The 25,253-nt window shown below is 45.5% G+C and overlaps 2 protein-coding genes across 3 annotated transcripts; one reads left to right on the top strand and one right to left on the bottom strand.

The window, feature by feature from the left end:
* Positions 1–2,011: 2,011 nt before the first annotated feature.
* LOC134395948 (butyrophilin subfamily 2 member A2-like) lies at positions 2,012–16,136 on the bottom strand. Of its 2 annotated transcripts, none has more exons than XM_063122232.1 (7): positions 15,858–16,136; positions 13,139–13,280; positions 10,477–10,758; positions 10,253–10,360; positions 6,940–6,960; positions 6,099–6,131; positions 2,012–3,688 (listed from the first exon to the last, which is right to left on the bottom strand). In XM_063122232.1, exons 1-7 carry the CDS (start codon positions 15,873–15,875, stop codon positions 3,174–3,176), a joined length of 1,119 nt encoding a protein of 372 aa, XP_062978302.1. In that variant the 5' UTR covers positions 15,876–16,136; the 3' UTR covers positions 2,012–3,173. The 2 variants fall into 2 exon arrangements, with proteins under 2 accessions (XP_062978302.1, XP_062978303.1); XM_063122233.1 differs by having other exon boundaries at positions 13,139–13,263.
* Positions 16,137–16,222: 86 nt separating this feature from the next.
* LOC134395957 (ohanin-like) lies at positions 16,223–24,550 on the top strand. Its single transcript, XM_063122246.1, has 4 exons — positions 16,223–16,313; positions 22,484–22,580; positions 23,266–23,361; positions 23,521–24,550. Exons 1-4 carry the CDS (start codon positions 16,239–16,241, stop codon positions 23,997–23,999), a joined length of 747 nt encoding a protein of 248 aa, XP_062978316.1. The 5' UTR covers positions 16,223–16,238; the 3' UTR covers positions 24,000–24,550.
* Positions 24,551–25,253: the final 703 nt, after the last annotated feature.

The raw sequence follows: 25,253 nt of genomic DNA, 5'->3' as shown, positions 1-25,253 counted from the left end.
TTTGACATAGACTCCCCTAGTTTCAGCTTCATTCCATACAGCTTCCGGGTTAGAATTATTTTACTGCCCGCTGTTTCTCTTTGATATACAGCTTGTAGCGCATTCCAGCACTCTTTTGATGTATTCAAAAACTGAATGAAGGAAATTTGAGAGTCTTCCACAGCTAATGCAATAACTGCCATTGCTTTTGCATCGTCCTTAAACCATTTAGCATTCTGTGGATCTGCTCTATCTGGTGGATCCTCTGTGACTACATACCACAGTTCAGCCTGAATCAGATACATTTGCATTTTGTAAGACCATAATGCATAGTTAGAGTCATTCAGCTTTTCCAACAATTGATGCAAACCAGACATATTAGCTCCTGCCATTCCCTCTGCTTTAGGAACTGGTATCTCACCGTCCTTCTGCTCAGAGTCCTCCTCAGAGTCAGCCGACTGAGATTTTTCCTCACTTTGCAGCACTGGCTTTAGCTTGATGTCTTCCTTCATCAACAGTTTTCTGTTTTAGCAGACTCCTGGTTCTGGTTCTGATACTGCACCATTCCCATCAAGTTCTGGTTCTTCTGCCTGGGTTAGGCTGGCGTAGGCTGGTCTAGGCTAGACTGGGCCCATAACCTTTGTTGGGTTATTGCCAGAACTTTTCTCCTTCTGGAACTCTGTTTGTGCTCAGAAAACAAACACACATCACGCAGGTCTTACACAGCAGAGCTGGTTTATTTCCTTCAGGCTTCTGTGCAGTCCAATTCAGATCAGTTCAGATCAGCACACTGAGGCATACACAGAGAGCAGTGATCATAGAGCAGTGATCAGTAAGCAGTGATCAGATCCATTTTACACAAGTGAGAAACTATATACACATCTACACAATTGTTATCTACATTACATACAGCTGTGATGAGGCTAACTTAGAATCTTGGCAAGGTTCCCAGAACAGCCTCTATCTCAAGGTAATTGCCCACAGATAGTCTTTCTCTGTTTAACCCTGAGATAGCCATACACACACAATTTTAATGACTAAGCAAGTATTTCTTTTCATATACTTAACACATATGTCCTCCCCTCCGCCCCGCGCTTTTCTGCAGGCTGGAAACTGCTAGGAACAGATAATTGCAAGCTTCTGCTTTAACAACAGTCTCTTTTGGCTGTGCTAACAAGCTGTTTATCTCAAGCAACTGAGTTATTACAGCTGCACTAGCTGCCAGTCCATCTCCAGGCCTGATTCAAAATGCTGGTATTATCAGAGCCCTAAATGTCTTTGAGCCAGGTTATCTGAAGGATCGGCTGCTCCCATATGAACCTGCCTGGACCCTAAGGTCATCTTCAGGTGCCCTTTTCTATGAGCCCCTGCCAAAGGAAGTGAGGCAGGTGGCCATCAGGAAGAGGATGTTTTCTGCTGTGGAATGAGCTCCCTAGAGAGGTTTGCCTGACGCCTACGTTGTGCTCCTTTTGGCAGCCCATGAAGACCTTTTTATTTTCCCAGGCATTTTAGCAACCTAGTCTTTTAGCTCTGCTGTTTACATCTTCATTTTCACTCTCTGCATTGCCAGTAGCTTTTATTCTGGTTGCACTTTTATACTGTGATTTTTAAGCTTCCACGTTTTATATATAATGCTGTATCTTGTGGTTTAAATGACTGTGAACCACCAAGAGAGCTTTGGCTATTGGGCAGTATAGAAATGAAATGAATAAATAAATAAATAATTTGCAAAGAGAGAAAGGAGATTGATTTGTGCTTCACTTGATCTGGTAGAAGAGATCTTCAGGGATGTTAGGAGTGATGCCAACGTGCCTGTTTCAGTCCTCACTTTCAGCCCTCACACCTTCTTCAGCTTGATTCTGCCATCTGCAGTGTTTACAAGTTCTTACATTAAAAATAATGTAACATTATATGGAAAAGGATGCTTTTTTTTTAAGTTTTTATTCTCATCTCCCTTATCCAAGTAGTGAGAAATTCCAGGGGAGCAATGCTGACACAGGTTGGTTCCCTTTGAAAAGAAATTACTGGAGGCTTATGGCATTTTGTAATATTTGAATTTAATTACAAATATTCAAGCTGAACTTCCTGATCTGAAAAGGACCCATGAGAGGAATAAAATTCCATGATGTCTTCCCCTGGGCAAGAAGGTTACGGGCTGTCAGAGAGATGACTGCATGATGAAAGACAGGACACTCACACACACTCCTCAGCTGTCACATAAGTAAGGTAAGCACAAGGACCCTGAGCCAAACCCACAAGAATTTCTCTGAAATTTCTTCTCCTTTTGAATTTCTTTTCAAAGGCAATTTCTTTTCTACCACATTGAATGAGAATGCTCGAAATTCTCATGGGATAAATTTTTGGCACAGCACTACAGTCAACCTGTCATGGCAGAGCAGCCAATGATGCCCCGCCTCTTCCCACATTAAGATGCGAAGTATCAAAAGGCCAAATTATTTTGGCACCTGGGGCAAACCCCTCCCCCTATTTCCCCCTCTCTGGCAGTAAAAATGCAATAGTAATAAATCACAAACTACAATTTGCTGCCCTTCATGTCACCCAAAATCAGTGCCTGAAGCAGCCACCGCACTCTGCTGAAGTTTTGGGCTGGCTGTGAGAAATGTAGAACAATAGCCGGATCACATCTATAGCTTCATCCCACATACCTGTTTATTATCCCCTACAGCGCTAAGCTGTTGGCGTTGTTGTTGTTGCTAAATCACACCCCGAGCGGAAGCACTCCTAAGATCCTTTGCAAAGGGTTTAAGGGGGGAAATGTAAAAAAATCACAAAAAAATCAACGGATGACCCAATCTGATTCAAATTTGGTATGCTTAAAGCTCTCCTTAATATCTATTACTGTGCCAATTTTGATATCTTTATCTTTAAAGTTTACACAGATGTAAGCATTTGTTTAATTTTTCTTTAAACATATCAAATCTTGCTCCTGCGCCCCCAAGTGGCTGCTTGGAAAACAACAAATGATTCGCTCGAAAACTAGTACCAAAATACCTCGATTCTTTTCCCTTTATAGCACAATTAAAGCAGGATGCATGGGAGTACTTCACAGTCAAAGCAGATTATAAACTGGAAAACTTCGGAGTCCTTTGCATGCAATTCGCAGTGATTGCACAGTATAACGCTGGTGCGATAAAGCTCCTAGTTTGCCCATCAGTCCTTGAGCAAGGAATGTGTCAGCGGCACAGCCTAAGCCAGCAGCCTACCCCCACATGCAGGAAAGGGTAGATCATCTCCCCATTAAAAGTGGCTGAGGGGAACGTGTAGATGTGCATCTTGTGACTGACATCATGAAATGCCACTTGTTCCATCTCATAGTCCAAGTAAACCCCAAGTTTCCGGGGTCTCTTCCGCAGAAACAGAGGAGTCTCTGGAATGGTGAGAGCTTGATATTGGATCCGAGACTTCTCCACAGCCCAGATTCCTTCTTCGGGGACAAGGCTGAGCCTCTCCTTCCTCCTCACAGACTGTCTAGCTACCCCCACAGCCCAGTACCCTGTGTCTGCCACCTCCACTTCCCAGTAATGCCTCCCTGAGGAAAATCCCTCCACTCCCAACACACAGCGATCAGCATTGAATCTTTCAGGGTTGTCAGGCAGGCTGTGCCACATGAACCCTTGGATGACGTTCTTCCGATCTGCAGACAAGATCAGGTCGTGGTTTGCCGTGTCTGGATCCAGAGTTACGTTTGCTGCCGGATGGAAGGGTGTGTGGAGGAAATGAATCAGAGGAAACAAGGGAGAGAGAAAGGAGAAATGACTCCTCTTGCTTAATCACAATACGAAAAGAGAACATTTCCCATTGCAAGAAAAAAAACAATGAGTTACTGGAGTCTCATGGCTCAAAACTATATTCAGTGCTTAATTTTTAAAAGGGCTCATTTCAGGAATTTCTTGCAAGGTACCATAGCAGCTTACCTGCCTCCCCCGCCCCCCCCGCCATTTTATCTTCACAACAACCCCGTGAGATAGGTTAAGCAGAGAGTCAACGACTGGCCCAAAGACACCCAGTGAGCTTCATGGCAAAGAGGGGACTAGAACTCAGATGTCCCAAGTTCCAGTCCAGTACTCTAACCAGTCTGGATTCAGTCCTGGCTTGGGACAGAATCGGCCTTGGTCGCCCTGATGGATGACCTTCTTCTTCAAGGGAGACAGGGGGAGTGCAACTCTGTTATTTCTTCTCAATCTCTCAACAGCTTTTGATACCGTTGACCACAGAATTCTCCTGGACCACCTTTGTCAGTTGGCTGTTGGAGGCACTGTTCTACAGTGGTTTGACTCCTACTTGCAGGGTCGGCTCCAGAGAATAATATTGGCTGACTGTACTTCAGCTGCATGGCAGCTGAACTGTGGTGTGCCACAGAGCACCATCCTGTCCCCAATACTATTCAACATCTATATGAAGCCATTGGGAGCAGTCATCAGGGGATTTGGGGCAAAGTGTCACCAGTACACTGATGACACCCAGCTCTATTTCTCTGTAACATCTGAATCTGGAGAGGCTGTGCACGTTCTGAACTGGTGCCTGGATACAGTTATGGCTTGGATGAGGGCCAATAAACTGCGGCTGAATCCTGATAAGACAGAGACCTTGGGCGGATCCACACTTAAGGTTTGGGACGCCCTGACGGCGCATTAGGGCGTCCCGAAATCGATAATGTGTACCCTACCTTCAGCGTTGCAAGAAGAGGCGGCGGCGGAGGAGGAGGCTGCCCCTCGCGGGGACGGGATAAAGAGTCATAGAGCTCGGCGGAAGCCGGCGGCAGCTTGTTCCGCGAAGCTCTCCGACCCGGGTGGGCCCCGGGTGACTCTTTCACCGGCCAAAGGAGGCCGGCGGGTAGTGGGTGGCTGCTGATTGCCCGGCGAAGGCGCCGGGCGCGGTTTACTCTTTAGCTCGTCCCCGCGAGGGGCGGCCTCCTCCTCCTCCGCCGCCGCCTCTTCTTGCAACGCTGAAGGTAGGGTACACATTATCGATTTCGGGACGCCCTAATGCGCCGTCAGGGCGTCCCAAACCTTAAGTGTGGATCCGCCCTTTGTGGGTTGATGGTTCCCAGGTCTGGGAATTGGGGTGTTTGCCTGTTCTGGATGAGGTTGCAGCCCCTCTAAAGGAGCAGGTTCGTAGTTTGGGGGTGCTCTGGACCCATCTTTGTCATTGGAGACCCAGGTGGCCTCGATGGCCCGGAGCACCCATTATCAACTTCGGTTGGTACACCAGCTACACCCATTCCTGGACAGGGATAGCCTAGCTACAGTCATTCATGCACTGGTAACCTCACGATTAGACTACTGTAATGCGCTCTATGTGGGGCTACCCATGTATGTGGTTTGGAAGCTGCAGCTTGTGCAGAACGCAGCAGCTAGGGTGTTCACTGGGACACCTAGCTCTGCCCACATAAAACCAGTGTTAAAAGAACTGCACTGGCTGCCTGTTAGCTACCGAGCCACATACAAGGTTATGCTGTTATCTTACAAAGCCCTATACAACTTGGGACCAGGATACCTAGCAGACCGCCTTCCGTTATATACACCCAGGCAACATTTACAATTTTCAGAGGACGCCCTGCTCGTCATCCCAACACGAAGAGAGTATCGCCATGAACAACCTTGATGGCGGGCCTTCTCTGTAGTGGCACCCACCCTCTGGAAAACCCTCCCTCATGTGGTTCTGGAGGCGAAAAATGTAATTACTTTTAAATGCCTCCTAAAAACATATCTTTTTAAACAAGCCTTCCCTGGACTGTAATTTATTCTGGTTTTATGTGATTTTAAAGTTTTAATCTGGATTTTATGGTTTTAGTTGTAAACTGCCCAGAGAGCTTAGGCTGTTGGGCAGTATAAATATTCAATAAATAAATAAATAATCACTACACCACACTGACTCATGTTCTTATATTCATTCATTCAAACAAACAAAAAACACTTACCTTACAAGCCTCTGGACCCTCCTTCCGCTCAAAATAAAAACCACATCATGGAAACTAATAATCCAAAATTAATGTGAACAATTCACCCTCAGTGAGTGGCAATACAATGATAAAATATCATTGAGCGATATTCTTGAATGATAAATTAGTAACATATATAAACATGGCAGGCATTTACCTTTTTCTATTGGCATCACCAAGTTCCTCCAACCTAAAAGCAACCACATAATTAAAAAAAAATTAACATTCATATGAAAATACGAACAAGAGTTTGTTTAAGGCAGATGGCCGTGTTTCGTTTGGACATGGGAAGGTCACCAAAAGGTGATTCTGCACACCATTTGAATGCAACCTCATGCAGCGAGATAAGATCTCAACTTTATCATATTGGAGACAATCTTAGTTTACTGTGTTGTTGAATGTGGGATCTGAAGACACATCAAGGAGAAAAGAGTTACTGCTTTAACTCTTAGGGGGAAATCAGAGACATGTCCTTGCTGTCTACTAGAGATGCTTCCTGATGATGACAGTGATGATGGTGGCGCATTTTGATTTTAATTTAAAATGTGTATCATCAGCAAGCCCTAAGACACCCATAATAGTGTGCATAGGGGAAGCCACAATCCAACACAGAGTCACAGTGTGATCCTATCCAGTGGAATTTTTAGGATGCTTTTAGGATGCTTTTAGTATTAGGATGTTTTTGAGGATATTTTAACAATGAATACTATGTTTTTAATCAGTATTTTATGTATTTTATACTTACTGTTGTTCCCCGCCTCGTTCAAAATGGAGAGGTGGGTAAGAAATAAAATTATCATCATCATCATCCTATGTACACTTACTAGAGAGAGTAAGTAGTGAAATTAGTGGAATTTACATCTGGGAAAGCGATCAAGAATTGCGTTGCAAGGCACGCATTAGCTCATTGAAATTAATGGATTTAAAGCTGCTTAACTTTGCACTGAACTGTAGCCTAAATGTGTGGGTTTTTTTTCAAAAGTTGCAGAATAACTTACTCAAATCTGCGTCGAGCTTTCCTAGAATAGAAAGGAAAGGAAAATGGTTATTACTACTGTAATCATGTTAAATGTGCAATCTTGCCACCAGTTATTTGTGGATAAGGATAATTCATTTTCAGTGAGCCTTATGAGTAGGTAAATAGAAGCAAGATTGCAGCCAAAATAATTACAGCATATCACCACCACCAATAATAGTAATAAAAATAATGATAACACAATACCCTATTTCTTTGATTCTAAGTCGCACTTTCCCCCCATATAAACATCTCTAAAAATGGGGTGCGTCTTAGAATCGCGGGTGTGTCTTAGCGTTTTGTTTTTTTCTGTTGGTGGTACTGAAATTAGGGTGCGTCTTACAATCAATGGCGTCTTACAATCGAAGAAATACAGTATAATGAATAATTAGGAGAGTATAAGTTCAAATTGGTGTTCAAATAACAGAAAGGTAATATTTAATATTAAATATTAATAAAACATTTCATTAATTTATAAACACTAACTTTTCTGGGATGATTGCTTTGATTTCTGAGGAACCTTTATTTTTTTTACACATATAACCACTTATCAAATCCTATCAACACTGTTTAAATAAAGAGTTAAAAGGCCTGTGGTTATCATTGCTAAAACATCTCTGTATTTTCCACAGCTGAGTGGCAGAGCATGTGGTTGCATATGGTCACCCTAGCATAAAGGAAGTCCCAGGTTCAATCCCTGCGTCTCTGCTTAAAAGAATCAGCTGAGACCCTGGAAAGCCAAGGCTAATTAGCAAAGACAAAACTGGGCAGGATTCAAGATTCCACCTTTACCTGGAGCCCTTGATCAGCTCCTTAAAGATATTTTGCTTCTTTAAGAGCCCTTCTTTCCATCAGATGTCAAGTTTCTACCTTTTACATTCCCCTCTCAGAAATATGAGGTGTAGGCCTTAGGCGTTGTGTGAATGACACTCCAGACAAGAAGGTTTTAACAACAACTATTTACTATGTTATATAAGATAAGGCAAAATCACTTAAGGTATTTACTCAAACAGAGCTGTTAGATTTCAAAAGGCATTTACAATGAAAATAAAAGACGTAAAACCGCAGTTTCCTCTAGCCTAGCTATACTTCCACCTATAGTTTTGGCTTAGGCTTTTTCTACATCAGGAAAAACTTCCTGTTAGAGCAGTATGGCAATGGAACCAGTTACCTAGGGAGGTTGTGGGTTCTCCCACTCCAGAAGCATTCAAGAGGCAGCTGGACAACCATCTGTCAGGGATGCTTTAGTGTGGATTCCTGCATTGAGCAGGGGGTTGGACTCGATGGCCTTATAGGCCCCTTCCAACTCTACTACTCTATGATTCTATACACCATACGGGTGTGGAGGGAGGGAGGGATGTTGCGGTCACCATATTTTTTTTAAACAGAAGATGAGCGCACATGCGCTTCAACTAAAGGTTAGATTTTATAAAAACAAAACCCCACTCCCCCTCCACCCGATGGGCACAGAGCGCTTGAAGAGCTCTGTGCCCGCCTCCTCACGTTTATGCATGAGGAAGTGGGACTAAGCCGGAACGGGCGCCCACACATCTCCCGTGGTCTTGGGATGATCCCGAGACTGCGGGAAGAATCAGGTCTTTCCATGGATTATTTATCCCTGGGAAAAACCGTGCTCGTCTCCGCTTGCCCCTGGGAGTCCCTATGCGTCATTTGGATGCACAGGGACTCAGCCGTGACCAGCCCAGATTTTCGTGCAGGTGTAGAAATGGCCTTAGAGTCCTTTCCAGCCCTCCTGGCTGTTGTCCTTCAGAGCTTTTCCCTGTTCCACTCTCTGTAGTTCCTACCATCCTGTGTACAGTTAACTTCACCCCTCTATATACTTTCCCACAGAAACAGAAAATCTGGTGACCTAAAACTGGGGAAATGAAACTTAACTCCTTTTGGGAGAAAATGAAACTCAAGAATGGCCTCTCCCCTCAGGAGATTTCCAGGCCTTCAGCCTTAAACCAAAATCAAGGCTGTGTAGGCCTCAAACCTTCACAGCTGGCGTTAAGGGTAGACGTGGTTGGGCTCTTGCGGAGGGGCCCACGCCTCAGCAGGGGCCCATTGATAAGAGCTCCCTGGACTTGCTCCTCCTCTTCATGATTGCAACCTGCTTGTTCCCCTTTCTTTTGCTCTGGCCCAGACAATGGTGCTGGTGAAAAGGAGAAGCAGGAGGCGCGGCTGCCTGCTTGCTCACTGGATTTCTGCCTGTCAAGCAAGCAAAGATAAGAAAGAAGAGGAAAAGCAGACTCAGTGAGGGAGGGGGTCCATTAAGGGTGTCTTGCCCAAAGGTCCTCAAAAACTTGAAGCTGGCACTGGTATTGGACTAGATGGACATTTAAAATAATAAATGCATGGCGTAGTGGCTAGAGTGTTGGACTGGGAGTCGGGTGATCCAGGTTCTAGTCCCCACTCGGCCATGGAAGCTCACTGGGTGTAGGTTTGTTAGCAAAAGTGACTCCATTTTAGAAAATGATTGCTGTGCATGATGGGTATGCCCTATTTGTAACTTTCTGCTGTTTTTCTCTTAGCTGCATCTTCAAAGTAGTTGGAGCCAAGTTAAGCAGAATGCACTTCAAAGGAACAGGATGTAGCCTAGTACCTTATCTGGAGCTGCTAACAAGCAAGCATTCCAAAGTTGTATTATATTAGAGACTATGTCATAGCAATTAAACAATCCAATTAGTAAAAAGCACCTAGCTCAAACCAACTCCAGCCCGCCTCTTGATGAAACAAAGAGGAGGAGTTGGGAGGGGAGAGGAAGAGGGATACTAGCTAGAAGTATAGAAATGTTTTACTATCTGTAAACAGGGTCCGAACTGCTTTTATTGCCCTTCACACCAAAGTTGCAACTTTCAATAAATCTCTTATAATTTCTTTGATGGTCTGTGCCTTTCTATGGGATCCACCCCTAGGAAGAAAGAACAAGGCTATTTGTCTAACAGATTGGACTTTCAGCCCAACCTACACAGGGTTTATTTATTTATTTAAGGATTTTTATGCCGCCGTTGTTGTTGAGAGCATAGAAATGGAGAGGAGGGGGAGGATTATGTACACCGCCTTGGGTACCTTGGAGGAAGAAAGGCAGGATATAAATGTAATAAATAAATAAAGGACATATCGTTCGACCCAGTCATAGAAGGCATAGATGACACACCAGTTAGGAAAATAGAAAAGAACTCAACGGTATCAGAAAATTCCTGGCTCCACCCAGATGCAACTAGGTCTAGTGCCACCTAGTGGCTAACCTGTATAATGACACCATGTACATAGCAAGCTACCCGTGTACTCACTGTTTCTGTCCAACAGGTAAAGAATAAATGTAGTGAAGGCAAGCACAGACATTATTAGCAATACACTCAGACCGACTATCCAGGGAGAAAACTTTAGGAAGAAGTGACCTGAAATACAATAAATAAATTTTTAAAATCCTCATTTTGAGTTTACTCTCCAATAGACTTTGGTGTCAAGTCTTCATCACAGCCTCAAAATCCTTCTTGCTTTCTTGCTAACTTACTTGCTATTTGAATAGTTGATTCTTGGTCCTGGTTGAGAAGGTTGTTCCTGACCACACAGGTCAAGTTCTGATTTGAATTTCCTGTTACAATGATCTCATTCTGTACTTCAAGTAACCCATCGTTCATCTGGGAAAGCTTTTTAGCCAATGAAGGTAGAGGCCTCCCACTGTTATCTCTCCACAGGACTTCAGGCTCTGGGTACCAGCCTCTGGATCGACAGACCACTCGGATCCCTCTGCCTTGATATCCTTCAATGGCAATGAGAGGAGCAGAGCCTGATGCTAGATTCGAAGCAAGCACAAATGAAATGCACATATTTAAAGTGATATCAGAGTCTAATCAAAACCTTTTTTTGGGAATAGATCCAAAGAAATATGATGGTAACAACAGTGTTAAAGGAATAGAATCACTGAGACGTCAGAGATCAAAATATTATTTAGTCCAGCCAAAATTACAAATTGATAGACTAGGGGCTCGTCCACACAGGCGCTTTGCCCCTGGATTGCTTCAGAGTGGCAGCACGTGATCTACATGGCGCAGACGCCACTCCGAAGCAATCCGGGGGCAAAGCCCCAAAGCCCTGCTCTAAAGAAGTCCGGGATTTACCCCGACATTTTTAGATTGGAGCAAGGCTCAGCGCCTCTGTGGAGCCTTGTTAAGGATAAATAAATTTAATTTAAAGGGGGGTTGGAAATCCTGCCAGGGACGGAGCACCCCATTGCCCCCCCTTGTTCCCTCCTGTTAGCTGTAAATGTGATCCTTCGCATTTACAGCTAACACCCCCCCCCCGAAAAAAACCACGTCAGCCTCATTTTCCCATTAAAGCCCCCACTAACCAGCACAGATGCTCCCAGGCACCCCCTGACCAGCCTTGTGAGCGCTCAGGTGGGCAGGTGCGGTGGCACCTGGAAACCCTCAACTGCGCCCCTTCCCATGTATATGCTGGGAAGGAGCATCACTGCGGCTGTTCCTCAGCTCACGCCGCCAGGCGCAGCATTATTGAAGTCGTATAGATGAGGGCCTTGTGAAAATTGCACCCAACTGCCCTGCAGGGTGGACCGACTTGCAGCCCTTCCTCCCTTATTGCTACCACCACCAGGGCTGGTCTTCCTATGAGGTGAGGTGAAACCTCTCTCCACTGCCTCGAGCAGGTGCTATGGAGAGCACCACTAGCCATTCTCCTACCATGGCATTTGTCGCAGGGGAACAGCAGGGCCGGCGGGGGTCTCTGAAGCAGCCACACGCCTGGAAACACTAGCAGGTGCTCCGGAGACACGCACGCACACAGTCCTGCTCTCTCACTGGCAAATGCCATAGCAAGAAAGCAGAAGACTGTGTAATGTAACAAAAACAGAACAAATCATCACAAACAGCTACTCAAGCTGTGTAAGCAATGCCATACATGGGGGCTAACCTAGAATAGTGATTTCCAAACTAAGTGCTAGGGGTAGAAGAACTGAAGTGTGCCTAGAAAAATAAAGCCACCATGTTGAATGCCTCTACCATGGTTGGACTTCTGTAGGGTAGTGGCTATCACGTTTGCCTCACATGCATAAGGTCCCCAGTTCAAAACCAGGCAGAAACAACATAAGGTGTTTTTGTGGAAAGGCCATAGCTCAGTGGTGGCATACAGAAGGTCCAAGGTCCAATCCCTGGTAACTCCGGGTAGGGCTGGAAAACTCCGGTTTGAAACCCTGGAGAGCCACTGCCAGTCGGGTAGGCAACTCAGTGTATTTTGAACTACAACTCCCATAATCCTGACCATTGGGCATGCTGGCTGGGTCTGATGGGAACTGTAGTCTAAAACATCTGTAGTCCCTTGGTTTGCTTATCCCTAGTGTAGGCGATACTTGAGCTAGATGGAGCAAAAATCTGACTCTGTAGTAAGGCAGCTTCCTGTGTTCTACTCCAGGCTGGCTCCAGACATTTTTCTGCCTGAGGCGAGGGAACAAGATGGCGCCCATTCCCTTTCCATGTACAAAAGTTGACTGGACTGGCAGCTGAATCGTTCTTCAAGACTGATAATGATACGGCATCCTCCCCTACACCTGAAAGCAACAGGCTAGCTTAGGAGGCATATGACTCTCTTGACACGTGACTCTCTCCTCCAGCATTTTGCTGCTGCCCCCTAGCATATGTTGCTTGAAGCAACTGCCTCACCCTACCTAATGGTAGGGCCAGCCCTAGTTCCAGTCTATATCTGCAAGTGGGGAGGCCCTGGGAAGACTGATCTGTCATTTCTCTGTCAATATATTTTCAGGGCAGTAGCATAATCCTAACTAAGGATGTAATGGATGTGTTGTCCAGAAATGTGTGGTCCCATCCCTGGGCAAAGGGGAGGGAAAGGTGCCAAGAGTTAATATTAATTGGACTATCCTGCCTGTCCATCTTTCTGGGAGCAAATCAAGCAAATACGTGCAATGCCATATGGTGTATAAGTGTAACTCTGTACATGTGGTGTGTGTGTGAGAGAGGGGGGGAGGGTTGGGCTATACCAGGTACCAAAAGCATGGGAAACATTTGCATTCTAATTTTTAGATGTATTATATGGCAGGGAATATTAATAGACAGTTTTTCCTCTCTGCCCCCTCAGAGGAATATAAAACATTTCAGCCGGGAATAACTGTGTTTCAGACAGAATAACACACAAAAGTTTCTTACCAGGGCCCACATTATTAATAGTTGGAATAACCAAGAAAATTGTGAGAATGAATAGGAGGGAATGCATTTCTGGGTCACAAGAGAAGAGAGACAATTTCATTTTCTTTCTTTTCTCGTTCTGGTCTCTGGGAGAGAAAGCAAACTGTTAAAAAAAGAAAAGAAAACATCAAAAGAATAACGTTGTGAACTGGTTATGCCACATGGTCCTCTTTCTCTCAGATTTTCTTAGGTGTTTGCTTAATGACCTTTGCTGGCTGGTGTCTACAAGCTGCTTACTTTGGGATTACATAACTAGGGGATATAGAGATTTTATGACACAGCAGCACTTCGGGCATAATACTGCTTGGAAGCACAGTTGCTCCCTATTAGCTCAGCTTGTACATTTGTAAATTATTTTTATTTATTTTAATTTCTATGCCACCCAATAGCCAAAACTCTCTGGGCGGTTTACAGCAATCCATAAGACAATAATCAAAGTTTAGCTTTTTCTTCTCTTCTCACAGGGAAACAGGCCCTGCAAAAAGCTAGCCTGGAATTTCCTACCAGGCAGGGAAGTTGGAAGGAAAATTGATAACCCTATTCAAACAGATTGGAAGCTTAGGCCAATGGAGTTTTTTTTTAATGGACATAGTCATAATACCACTGAAACACTGGAAATATTTCAGTCCAAAAATAATGCAATGTTTAAATTCTGTTGGATAAAAAAAACTGAGTAAGAAAATTGCAGAGATTAGTGGCAGCCCCATATCTTAGTGAAGTTACTCTCTTGTGGACTTTGTTCCTCCTCCTTTAAATGGTTGGCTTTCCCAATGGTACTAAAGGCATGATTACACATCCTGAGTACCAGTGTGGTATAGTAGTTAGAGTGATAAAGTCAGATTCAAATCCTCACAAAACTAACACACTCTACTTCAGCCAGTCTCTTATCAGGTTTGCAGATAATGAACACCCCATGGTTCTGAGTTCACATGTAACAATAACCCATTGTTTAAACAATTCAGAGTTCACAACCCAACAAAATACCATGGGTTCTCTTTTTAGGTAGTTCATGGCTAACACACCATGGTTTGTTAGCGTGGCCACATTTGCATGCTGCGACAACCCAGAATTTAACTCATGGGTTAAATCAACCACAGCTTAGTGTTGTGTGTGAATCAGGTCACTACGTTTCCCAATCCAACCTGTTTCACAGGAATGGTGTGAGTTTAACAGCGAATGTTGAGGGAACTATGGGTATTTCTCTGAATTCCTTGGAGGAAGGGTAGGATAGAGATTAAAATAAATACAACACAAATCTAAACTCGCTAGACTTTCCCATAATGAGCCCTGGGAACTGTAATTAGGCCTGTTCAGAAGTCACCTTAAACCCTGCTGGTTAAGGCTTTTGGTTTATTTATTGTCGTGTTTCTCAAAAAACTCCTGCTTTTGATGGGAGGCAAGTGACGAGGCTTGCTAAGTAATCCACAAAGCTTTTATTAAGCAACAAACTTCTCTTCTACCTGAAGAGAGTCTAACTTCTTGGAAACATCCCCCTAGGCAAAACTATGCAAACTAAGCAAGATAATTGTCCACTCAAGAAGAATAGGAAGCCACTTCCCAAACTTCAGAGAGCCTGGTGCGGAGGCAGGTTCTGGCGTAATCGAATCGACTTTCTCATGCTTTCCTTCTGTCCCGTGCGTTTGAGCTTCTGGTTAGACCCTAGCATTAGCTGGCTTGTCGGGATGCTCTCCTCCGGAAGAAAGCTCACTTCCCACTGAGTGTGTAGGATTTGGCCTTGAGGAGATAAGCTCTGGAGAGGGCTGACTCTCAGCTCTGGAATCGCCCGTGAGAGCTTCCTCCCCCGCTGGTACAGGCTGGCTGGTGTCTGGCACTGCATCTTCTAGTTCTGAATCTGATTCTGATTGATTACCTGAAACATCTTCTCCCAAAACAGGGGCAGTAGCATTAGACATGACAAGTTTAAGGTGCCTTGTGCAATGCGTTTTGCTAAACCCTAGGGTGACCATATCAAAAGGAGGACAGGGCTCCTGTATCTTTAACAGTTGTATTGAAAAGGGAATTTCAGCAGGTGTCATTTGTATATATGGAGAACCTGGGGAAATTCCCTCTTCATCACCACAGTTAAAGTTGCAGGTGCCCTGCCCTCTTTTAAATCTGGCCACTCTAGTATAGCTCCTGCAGCTTTAACTGGTGTGATGAAGAGGGAATTTCACCAGGTTCTCCATATATACAAATAACACCTGCTGAAATTGCCTTTTCTATGCAACTGTTAAAGATACAGGAGCCCTGTCCTCCTTTTCATATGGTCACCCTACTAAACCCTGCTCGCTCAGTAACCAAAGTTCGATTGTCTGCAGAGGGTTAGTGGCTCTAACCATGGCTTAAAGTGTTGTGTGCAACAGCATGGCTTGTGGTTAGTGCTAACCCCAGATAACCACAGTTTCACTAACCTATAGAGCTTGAAATGTCATCTGAGCAGGTCCACTGTGGATGGGTACTGAGAGTTAGTTAGTTAGTTAGTTAGTTAGTTAGTTAATTGCAGTGTTTTTATACTGTTTCTGATTTGCACAGATCCCAAAGCAGTTTGCATCAACATAAAACAATAGAACATATAAAACAATAGAACAGAACAGAATACTCAATAGTACAGTATTAGATACTACACACACACACCCCTCTCTCCCTCTATCTTGCAAAATCAACTGTTACTTTCCTTTACCTTATGAGTGAAGAACATTTCTCAGTGATTTCTTGGGTCTTCTTCAAATTCCATATCCTTAGGACAAAAGTCAATCATGAATGTTTAGCCTCCTTTTCATTCTCTCCTGGGCCCCTGGCAGTGCAATCAATGAAAAGTCTAAAGAGATATGATGTTAGAACGTTCTCGTCACTGAGCACGCATCTGTCAGTCATTTCCACATTACTTTGTCTTCATGCCAACCTTAGGTAAGGAGGAACAAAGGGAGAGGGATCTTCCTCTCACTCTTTTTTAACCCATTTGTCCAAATTTCCTTGTCAGATGTTACGTAATTCGTCTCGTGCTCCCCGCCCCTCTCCACATTATCAGTGGCCAACAGATGGGATGATGAAATGGTGAAGGATGCCTGGTTTGAAGCGAGCGTCAACCATAGCTAATCACCAGCAACAGTTTGCTCCCAAAAATGTTTACAAAAATGTAAGTAGTTGCGCAGCCTTGGAGAGATTCAATCATTTTTGAGTTGGTGAAACGCCTGGCTTTTACTCAACTAACCAAGTTATTTCTCAGTTGAATGTACTCATATTTAATTAGGATGCAGGATATAACACTTCTAAAACGGTATGAAAATGGTATATGTAATGTGTCCTGGGCCTGAACAGTTGTCATAACCATTATAAACCGTCATAAGCAGTAGTGTAGATCCTGCCCCTATGAAAAGGAGGACAGGGCTCCTGTATCTTCAACAGTTGTATAAAAAAAGGGGAATTTTATCAGGTGTCATTTGTATGCATGCAGCACCTGGTGAAATTCCCTCTTTATCACAACCGTTAAGGCTGCAGGAGCCCTGCCCTCTTTTGTATCTGGTCACTCTAGTATAGCTCCTGCAGCTTTAACTACTGTGATAGAGAGTGAATATCACCAGGTGCTGCATGCATACAAATGACACCTGCTGAAATTCCCTTTTTTGTACAACCGTTAAAGATACAGGAGCCCTGTCGTCCTTTCCATATGGTCACCCTGAGATAGTGGCATAGGCCAGGAGTTGCTGTCATAAGTGGCTGCTTGATGTTGCTTTATGGAAAGCTGACTCTTGATCTTCCCAAGGAGCACAGTGGGAACTTGTTCTTTATTCTAGTGATTTTAACATTAAGATATTATGTAGAACAGGTTTGTCTTAATTGTGTGCTGTGAAATCAGCTCTGGGGTGGGGGGCTGGAGGACGCATTCCCGGAAGTCCTGGAATGTGTCATTCTAGCCCACCCCAGCACCAATCTGGGCCTTCTCCTTGGCCAATGCAATCGCATTCTCAGAAATCCGGGAACGCATTTGGGCCTTTTCCCCAGTGATTGGGGCTCAGCCCTGGTTGCCCTTGAGAACCCCCATTTTTCTGGAGATCTCTGGGGTTTTCTGAGTCATCTGGTCACCCTAATCCATAACGATAGACTCAAACAGGATCTCATTACTATACTTACAGATTCCATATAGAGAAAAGTATAATTTCACGGAGCTCATATATCAAAAAGTTACATGGGAAGAAGCTACCCAAACTTTGCTTGGGCTAATCGTGTGAGCAAGATTTCACAAGCAATATGAAAAAAAGATGTTAATATTGAGTTTCTCTATCAAAACAATGTGTGACCCATGAAGCTGAATCCAGTCTACCAGATCTATATATAGCAGCCTATGTGGGAGCTTAATAAGACCCCTAGTTCTCTTTTTTTCCTTCCCCCCTTTTCTTTCTTTATTATACAAGTATTTAATCATACCAATAATTGAGAAATAAGAAATCATTGATGTTCTATTTTGCAAAGAAAAAGAAAGTCAGTTAAAAATAGCCCCTATTTCTGCTGCTTGCCTGTAATTACAAAAAACTGAGGGCACCTGCCAGCTAGGGCATACAATATATGTCCCGGTGTTCGGCTTGATAGGTCACAAGTTATGCAGGTCTAGTCTATGCATTTATTCATGTGGTTTTCCCCTTCTAAAAAAAAAAAAAATCAGGTCCAAGAAGAGGATGTTTCAGCCTCCTGCTGTGCTCGATTCATTAGATCTTGGGATGAAGCTCTAGAAGTTCTCTGAAGGAAGGACATGACAGGTTTAAGGGGGTTGGACTCGATGGCCTTGTAGGCCCCTTCCAACTCTGCTATTCTATGATTCTATGACATCTTTGCAAAGTGACCTGAAGAAACTGAAAGGCAGCAAAGCAAGTTTCATGCTGACTGACTGAGAAAACAGTGCTGTTGTTGTTTCCCCTAAGGCTTGTCTAGCTGGTTGGTGGATATGTGCCCTAACCTCATTTTAGCCTTCTTGGATTTCCTGGATAATCATAGCACCCAGAAAAGTCAGCCAGACAGAGCAATCTGATTAGGTCCTGTTAAGTTCAATGGGACTTACTTTCAGATAAGTGCATATAGATGATTGCACCTAATGTGTGTTAGAAAACACCATGGGGCTAAGACGTCTATTCTTCTGTTATTAAAAACAGAGGCAGCCTAGTTGGCCATAAGAAAAATTCCCAAATCCATGAAGTGTAATACCTTTATTAGGCTAACTCAAAGATCACAAAAATGAGCACGTTTTGAAGGGGGGGGGTATCTTGACAACACCAGGTTGCCGCCGCATTTAGGGAAACCCTGTGCATTCTCTGCTGTGGGGTGACGGTGACTAATCCTGATGCAGAGGGAGAGCGAGAGCTTTCCGGTGGCCATTTGGTTGCCATCCACCTGGGAAAGCTTCCGCCGTGATGCCAGAGCAAGGTTAGTTGAGGGATACACCTTGCTCCAGCAAAAAAGTTGGGGTAAGTCCCCGACTGTTTAAAATTGCAGCTTTGCGGGGAAGCTGTGAGGTGGCTGCCCCAATGCCACTGTGCAGCACCACAGCATTTCGGCAGCTGCCAGATCACCTGCTCTGGCAAAATTATGAGCACCATCATGGTCGACAATACTGAATACTGCTGGAAGGTCCCTAGAAAAGCTTGTTCTGAGGGCTATCCAGTTTCTTCCTCTCACGGCCTCAAGGGAAACCCCCAGGACTGTTCCATAACGTGTATGCGGAAACAGAGGGAACAACCAGACATGGAGCATGCTTCTCGTGGCCTCTTAGCTCTTATTGTGCCAGAATCTGGTTCCTGTAAGAACATTTTCTTTTAAGGGCTCCTATGTCGTGATTGCTCAAGGTGTATTTTAAAGGCCTATAGGCTTCATAAGATAATCCTATGGTGTTGTTGTTTATTTGTTCAGTCGCTTCCAACTCTTCGTGACTTCATGGACCAGCCCACGCCAGAGCTTTCTGTTGGCTGTCGCCACCCCTAGCTCCCCCAAGGTCAGGTCTGTCACCTCCAGAATATCATCCATCCATCTTGCCCTTGGTCGGCCCCTCTTCCTTTTGCCTTCCACTTTCCCTAGCATCAGCCTCTTCTCCAGGGTATGGTACCTTTGTTCAAATCTCCTGCAAGTGCTTCATAGCCCTTTTCCCCAGCCCATGAGAAATGGACAGGGTTTTTAATTTTTAAACTTACAGTACAAGTGGGAGATGAGGTCAACTCAGCAGCTCCCACCCATTCCTCCTGTGGTCTTCCCCTTTCCGGCTTCTCTCCCCTCACCTCTGTGCGTTCCTGGTTGTCTTGCCAATTAGCTGTCAGGCCTGCTGGTGCTTTTACTGCAATCTTCCCTAATGTGGTGCCCTCCAGGTGTTTTTGACTACAATTCCCATCATCACTGACCATTGCCCAGGCCAACTGGGGCTGATGGAAGTTTGGGGCCAAAACATCTGGCGAGCACCATATCGGGAAATGCTGTTTTATTGAAAGTCAGCTTGGTCTCTAGTAAGATTGGTTCCAGAATAGTTATATTCCCATTCATCTAGGAAAATGAAATATCATTTTATTTATACATGAAAAGATGAGGGAACCAATAACCTTTTCCCTATGTCAGATTACCAGAGCAGATGAGTGGGCACAGGGGTTGGGGCAACCTTGAATACAATGAGGAGACTAGGCACTTTGCTTTTCTCCATTTGGAGAAACAAAGGTGGGGGCAAGGACAAGGAGTGTGCGTGCTTTTGTGCTTTTATTCACATTGAAATGAGGGGCTTCAGGGTTTCTTTTCCAGATTTCTCTCTTAGGACTATTAAGTATAATTCAAAAGGGGAATTGTGAAAGTGGGTCTCAAGTTGCAGGTTGGAAGTCCGAGGTGAGTCTTGGGGCTGGACCAGTTGAAGACCACTGATCTAGCTCAATATTGATAATGCGTGACTGGAAACGACTCTACAGGAATTTTCCAGGGAGGAATTTTTCCAGCCGTTGCTGGGGATTGAACTAGGGACCTTCTTCATGCAAAGTATCTGCTCTACCACTGAGCCACAGCCCCTCCCATACTGTTACCTGTAGACGAAGGCCAGAGTCAATCCAACCTCCCTGCAAGGTAGGCCTGGGACCAACCGTCCTGATGTCCCCAGCCACCCCTCGCCCTAGCCCTTTCCCCAATCGGGGGGAGCCAGAGATTCCTGGAATAAGACACACACACACACACAGCGTAGGGGCCAAAGCAAGTTTAATACAAATCAGCTAAAGCTATCACGTAAGGCTTCGGCCGGAGGTAGCAGCATGTATGAAAGAAAGAGTAATAAAAAGTGGGGGAATAGGAAAAGGGAATTAAAGGAAGGATTACAAAAGGAGGAGGCATGAACAGCCAGTGCTCCATCTAAAACCTGCAAACACACAACCCTCCCCTAGCCATAAAAGCGGCCAGCCTTGTCTCAGGAAAACCAGACCTGTAAAAATAAACAAAGACTCTACCTTACTCCAAGCAACCATCCTAGGCTGCTTTTGATGTTCTTCCTCCAAACCCCAAAGAGAAGACACCTTCCTAGGCAGGATACCCTTTTTATCCCCTTGTGGCTATAGGGCCCCATGACCCCAATGAACCAACCTCTAACTCAGCCTGGCTGTTAACGCCCCTCCCTTCTTGGAGAGGGCTTCACCCTCTCTCTCACACTGAACCCAATTATCCTAACGACTAGGGAGATAACCTGCAGGTGCAAGGCCCAATCTGACCTTGCAGTCTCTTGGAGTCTTGGCGCCTAGAGTCCCAAACTCCCACCTCCACTTAACATACCATCATGGCTACACAACACATACCAGAACAGATACACAGCAGAAAGAATAATACAATTAAAAAGCCAGTATACTTAAAGATCCAGTACATTTCATAAATCAGCAAAACCCCACGTCCTTCGCAGTACCAGCTAACTGAAACCAGTTCACCATTTAGCTGGTGATCTCTGTTGAGTGTTTTGAGTGGGAGTGCCATCAGAGGGAGAGGTGAGGCAGGCTTCCCACCCTCACAACTTTATGGATGGGGATAGAGGTCTGTGCATGAAAGCAGCTTTGAATGCAGCACTGCAGATATCTCTCTATCTGGAGATCTGCTGCTTCGCAGGAGCACTTTTGCTCTCCCTGTATATGTGCAAATCCAGTGCCTTAAGTCTCCAATGCTCCCTCTTCTAGAAGAACCCCAAATCCAAACAAGCACTGCTCCTTGAATTTCTAGAAGTGGGGGACACATGGCACAACCATACCATTGATTAATACTTGGTACTTGGTAATACTTGGAAAGATGTAATGTCTAAGGTAATGTTACCTAGGGGGGATCTACACAGCCTCGTGAAGGCGCTTGTGTGCGCCTGCAGTGCGCCCCAAAAATCATTGTGTAGATCCTGCCAGAAGAGGTGGAGGAGGAGGCAGCAGCAGCGGCCCCGCAGCGGCCCTCGCAGGGACGGGGCGAAAAGTTTCCGGGTTCGGCGGCTTCGCTGGGGAATCCGGCTGCGTCCTTGCTGCTGCCGCCGGCCTCCTGCTGCTGGCGAAAGAGCCACCCGGGTCGAAGAGCTCGGCGAAAGAAGCTGCTGCCCGCCGCCCCGCCTTCTTCCGCCGAGCTCTCTGACCCGGGTGGCTCTTTCGCCAGCAGCAGGAGGCCGGCGGGGAGGTGGGCGGTGGCGGCACGGACACGGCCGGATTCCCCTGTGAAGCCGCCGAGCCCGGAAACTTTTCGCCCCGTCCCTGCGAGGGGCGATGCGGGGCCACCGCCGCGGCCTCCTCCTCCTCCTCCTCTTCTGGCAGGATCTACACAATGATTTTCGAGGCGCACTGCAGGCACATGCAAGCGCCTTCACGAGGCTGTGTAGATCCCCCCCTGGTTGTAGGAGAGCATCACCCAGGACAGAGAACTGAAATGAAAGAGCAACCACCCCCACCCCCTGCACCACCCCACACATCTCGCAAGCCACTTGGAGAATGCTGTAGAGCAGGTCAGGCTGTTTCATTTGCAATCGATCAAAGCAGGGAATCTAAACCCGCATCCTTGTCAGGATTGTATAAAAGCTTTCAGTGAAGTGGGCTGAAATCATTCGCCCCAGAGAAGCTCCAGCCTCTTGGAGCTCTCCCCTGGTGCTCTAGCAAGGGATACATTTCTGGAAAACAAGGTAAGATGTTACACTGACGTGTGTTTTCCGAAGTGCCAATTGCCCAGCAACTGCTTGTGAAGCTAAATGCAGCATGTATTGAGCAGTTTGCGTATGGGGTCAAGGGCAGGATTAACTACTGGACTAAAAAAGAAGTTCTCTCTCTTTTTACTTCTCTGTCACCATCTCAGAAGGAGGAGTTTCCAGTTGCCATGCCTCCTTCTACAGCCTCGCATCCTAGTTCCCTACATTTCCTGCAGACGAGCAATGTCCTACAGAAGTTCAAAGGTAATGAATGAAAACACTGTGATTCATTCATTCCCCCACCTACCCTCGCAACCAGTTGGACTGGGCTTCATGAGGTAATGCTGGTATGGTTCAGAGAGAGGTTAAAGATCTGGATCTGGGTTTGAAGATGTGGGTCACAATCCAATTCAGAGTCACACATGTTTAAGCTTTTATGTTGTATTTTATATTATGGTTTTATACTGTTGTTTTATACTTTGAATGGTTTTAATTTTTGTGAACCACCCAGAGAGCTCCAGCTATTGGGCGGTATAGAAATGTAATAAATAAATAAATAATAAGCCTGCTGTGTCCTTGGGTGAGTCCAAGGTCAAATGGCTTCAGGAGAGTTGAGTCAAAACATAATCATTCCCCCCCCTTAATCTGAAAGAGTTGGGGTGTACAGACTGAGAATCCTCTTGCACATACTCTGAACATCTTGGGTGATCCATGCCAAATGAGGAGCAACTCCTGTTGGAGTCCCTTTGCTGGTCTTGAGGGCACAGCAAACATCTGAGCTCACTACTCTCCGGAGCCAGCAGTGGGTGAGTTGCTATGCCTCAGTTCACCATCTGTAGTATTGGGAAATATAGTGACCTCTCTCGCAGGCTTGGTGTGAGGGCAAACCCAAAAAAGAGTGTAAAGTGCTTGCAAAATCCATTACTGACTTCTCTCTATCCCTCTTTAGGACTCTGTTTCATCCTGTGGCTGTTTTTATGCTTCCTTGATGAACGGGAGATTGGTGGAAAGGTCCTGGCTTCGTCACCACATAAAGCCTACACAAGTAAAGGATGGGTTAGATGAGGTTGGGGTATTGGAGAAGGGGCCTTGATAATGTACAATGATACAATTTTGCACCTCTCTCAATGACATTGTCACACTCCCCTGCCCAAGGATTTGATTCTACTTCTAATGATCTGCTCTTCTTCTTTGTCCCCTGCAGCTGACGTGACATTTGACCCCAAAACAGCACATCCAGATCTTGCTGTGTCTCAAAACAAGAAGAAAGTGGAATCCATACCTAGACCCGAACATGTGCCTGACAACCCAGAGAGGTTCAACAGTACTCCCTGTTTGCTGGGTTCTCCAGGATTCACTTCAGGGAAACATTACTGGGAGGTGGTGTATGGAGTCCAGAGGGAATGGGCAGCAGGGGTGGCCAGGGAGTCTGTGAGAAGGAAGGGTAATATCCTCCTTGTTCCCGAGCAAGGGATCTGGCAACGGGGTCTGTGGTGGTTAAGGCAGATGGAAACTGACTCACGCAGGCCTGGAAAGATGGGGGTCTTCCTGGATTATGACCAGGATAGTATGATTTTTTATCTTGAAAACAAAGTCATTAAAGTCAGAACCTCTTTCAATGGGGAGAGAGTTTTTCCCTTCTTCTATGTGGGGTCAACTGTTTCACTCAGTTTAAATCCTTGAGTCATGCTTGAAGCTACGGGCTCAGGCGGGGGCGGGAGTTTCCCTCGAACTCCATGCAACTGCACAGTTAAGAGTTTGACCGTCCCTTTGATACTTGGAGGACCATCCCGTCCCCCCCTCTGCCCGCCCCAACCTCCCACCTTTCAAATTACAGACCTAGAGGACTCCTTTGCATTCCATTTTGTGCTTCTTTCCTTGCACAAGTCATGCTAAGATTGAAGACAAGGCTGTGCTTTGCCAGAGAACTGAATTTGGTGCAAAAATGGGAATTGTGGCTGGTTTAACCAGTGGGACAAGAAGGTTGAGTGTGTAAACGATAGGCAACAAAAGTCTCTGTTATACCACCATCAGCTCTTTAAAATATTATCTGTTTCCAGCCTGGGGTGATCATGCAAAAGACAGCAAGGCTCTTCAGTAGCTTAAAATTTTTAGAGGCCTCATGCATCCAAAAATGTGTTCTCTAATACAGAATTACATTCCTATAAATTATAGAGTTTTTACTTAAACTCAGCCTGAGGGAAAGGGCAGAGGGAACATTAGGAGTGATGAAAATGTGCATGAAATTAGAAACGGTAGGCTTCTTGATTAGTCGTGCTTCATATCTCTGTAAAATACAGTTTTAAAGCCCTTCAAAGTCTCGTGTTTGGACTCCTTTATTTCCCAAGGCCTTCAATTATTTGAAATGTGAATCCTTTGGGGACAGCCCCTTCCATGAGGTGGGGTGAATCCTCCGCCTCAGGTGGTGGGAGCAGGAGGAGTGGCAAACTGCGCACTAACTCACCAGGACGTCCCCCACCCAAGGGTGCTGCTGGCTAGGCAGCTGAGTGCCTGGGTGGGGGAGTGCCTCTGGGTGGGTACTCCAGAGAGCCTCACCGGCCGCTCTCCCTCTGCATTATTGGCCACAGTGAGACAGCAGAGATGATGGGGCTCTCCCACTGGGGAAAATGCCACAGGAGGGGAGCAACCAGCAGGGCTCTCTGGAGCATCCACCCACCCTCTGGCTCGGCCCAAGATACTCTCAGGGTAATCCAGTGGGCAAGCGGGCTCTCTGAAGAGAGAGCATTTTACGGCTGACCCATCTATTCAGAGAGCAGCATTAGAGGTGGCGGCAATGGAGGAGGGGTAGGTGGGTGATGGAGGAGATGTGGCAGGGAGGGGGCTGGGAGACATGGTGGGGGGAGAGATTGCACCTGCCCTGGGGGACAGAAATGTGTGTCTGTGGTTAAACTGGTTATACTGGTCCTCAGTCCATCA

Source organism: Elgaria multicarinata, chromosome 3, assembly GCF_023053635.1.
Source record: "Elgaria multicarinata webbii isolate HBS135686 ecotype San Diego chromosome 3, rElgMul1.1.pri, whole genome shotgun sequence".
Taxonomy (NCBI): domain Eukaryota; kingdom Metazoa; phylum Chordata; class Lepidosauria; order Squamata; family Anguidae; genus Elgaria; species Elgaria multicarinata.
Note: the sequence above shows the minus strand (reverse complement) of the source record. Positions and strands in the feature narration are given on the sequence as shown.